Genomic DNA, 2,500 nt, shown 5'->3' with positions numbered 1-2,500 from the left:
TAAACAGGTGCATTTTGTGTCGATCCAGTTGCTGATCCAGCTTTAGAGATTTTTTTGGTAGTGCTTTCGTTTTACGGGGTAAAAATAACTAGGAAGTCATTGGCGAGCGTTAGTATCTTTCCAAAAAAGTTACCGCGTTTGGTTATGAAAATGGTAAACTTTAAAATAAATAAATAAAAATAAATAAATAAATAAATATATATATATATTATATTATTATATTATTATATATATATATATTATATTATTATATAAATAAATATATATAATTATATATATATATATATATATATATATATATATATATATATATATATATATATATATTTATATTTATATATAATTATTATTATTTTTTAAGTAGTTAGTTCTTTAAATAATTTCAAAAATAAAATGATTAAATCAGCTTTTTTAAAGATATACTAAGAAAATAGCTTTAAGATATAAAAAGATATTTAAAAATATATATACAAAGTTAAGAGAATATTAATAAAAAATAGTATAGGAATAATATAAAAACATTTACAATGAGACAAAAATAAATTATATATTATAAATTATAATTAAATTATAATTATAGAAATTATATATAAAAATAGAAATTTATATATATATGTATATATATATGTTTATATATATATATATATATATATATATATATAAATATTTATATATATATATATATATATATATATATATATATATATATATTTATATATATATATGTATATATATATATATATATGTATATATATATATATATATATATGTTTATATATATATATGTTTATATATATATATATATTTATATATATATATATATTTATATATATGTGTTTATATATATATATATATATATATAAAATTATTATTATTTATATGTAATTTCTATTTATTATATCAAAAATAAATATTTATTTTATTATTTCTTGTCTGTGCTTTACATTTAGCCTAATTATGGAGGTCCTGGTTGACTATCTTGGTTGTAAAAATAAAATGCATGCAAGTAAAACTAGTAAACCTAATCATGTGCTCACCGACATGCTTTGTTTGATGATAAAGAGCAGTAGTATGCGATTATTGCGGCCGTGTTAGCTCTCATCTCCGGGGTGAGAGTGAACTGTGTTTAGTCCCGTCACGTCAAACCACTTCCTTTATCCCAGATTACCCGAGGACACGGTCGCATCTAGTGCCTGAAATATGTTTGTTGTATTTTGATAATCCCTGCTTCGTGTATCTCTCTCTTTGTTTTTGCACATCCGCCCCGATCTGTGCCGCTGATTACAGAGCTCGCGCGGCGTCTGTCTGCTTCTGTCACGCAACGCTATTTGTTTTGTCTCGGGATACACCTCGAAGCGCTGCTCCGGAGTCGGCCGGGAGCCTTCGGGATCTCACCTGAGAGGCAGACGGCTGACTCCGGGTCGGTCAGAGCCGGGCCGTGTGTTACCGGAGGCTTATATTAGTGTTTTGGCAGCGGGCTCTGTGTTGTTGAGCGCCAGGAGGCTCATAATTGTGGGATTGTGCGCTTGGGCTGTCACCACATGAAGTGCTCGAGCTCACATTCCTCTCGCACAAGTTGCTGTTTGTCTCTGCCATTAGAGTCCTCTTCAGATGTCGTATCCATGTAGCAGCGGCGGTTCAGCAGTAAAGCATTTTCTGATGTTTCCTGTTCTGTTTCTTTGCAGGGAACGCAGTTGTCCAGCACCGACGAGAACGGACGAAAACTCACGTTTCGATACGACAGTAAGACACTTCATGATTATACAGTTATGAAAACAGACTTCTGAAAAATCTGACATTGGTTTAATATGACCGTTACTGCATGTTATTCCTTCTCAAATCACAAAACAAACTCCTGTCATACAAATTCAAAATATTTATTGATAATTGTCGCATTTATGTAAATAAACGTATTTGTTAGCAACCATTTAATTAGATTTATATGAATTGTATATGTACATGATATTGCAATCATGTCAATGTTTAATATAAAATCTATATATATTTGGGGTTTTTTTTCTCTAAAAAAAAAAATAAATCCCAAAAAATAAAATAAACAACAAAATTATAAATTATAAAATAAAATACATAAAATACATAAAAATAATAAAATAAACATACTACTAAAATGTTGTATATTTTTTATTTTATCATTTATAGGTAATATATATATATATTATATATATATATAATAAATTGAAATCACAAAAATAAAATAAACAACAAAATAATAAATTAAAAAGAGCCAGTAAACTTACTACATTAATGCAACAATACTTTTTCATAATTTTATATAAATTGTATATATTATATTTATTATGCATTTTTATAGAAATATTATTAAATGCATTAAAATAACTTAATCTAAGCATCATTTTATTTTCACATGTAGTCTTTGACATACGCTGCCTTCCCTAGAAAAGTAGGGTTTTGTACAATACTGGCATAAATCCTTTTAATTTGTGATTTAATTTTGCAATGAGAGACAACACACATATAA

The 2,500-nt window shown here is 26.6% G+C and overlaps 2 protein-coding genes across 2 annotated transcripts in view; one reads left to right on the top strand and one right to left on the bottom strand.

Moving 5' to 3' along the window:
* The window catches only part of LOC122353861 (G protein-coupled receptor 137Ba-like), a 1,117,577-nt gene that overhangs the window by 234,111 nt on the left and 880,966 nt on the right, over positions 1–2,500 (bottom strand). The gene's annotated exons all lie outside the window — the stretch shown is intronic.
* il17rd (interleukin 17 receptor D) overlaps positions 1–2,500 on the top strand; it is a 46,861-nt gene that overhangs the window by 23,674 nt on the left and 20,687 nt on the right. Inside the window, exon 2 of the mRNA XM_043251734.1 lies at positions 1,686–1,743. Within this exon, the coding sequence (XP_043107669.1) occupies positions 1,686–1,743 (58 nt within the window). The remainder of the gene's footprint in view (positions 1–1,685; positions 1,744–2,500) is intronic.

This window comes from Puntigrus tetrazona, chromosome 11, assembly GCF_018831695.1.
Source record: "Puntigrus tetrazona isolate hp1 chromosome 11, ASM1883169v1, whole genome shotgun sequence".
Lineage (NCBI taxonomy): Eukaryota > Metazoa > Chordata > Actinopteri > Cypriniformes > Cyprinidae > Puntigrus > Puntigrus tetrazona.
Note: the sequence above shows the minus strand (reverse complement) of the source record. Positions and strands in the feature narration are given on the sequence as shown.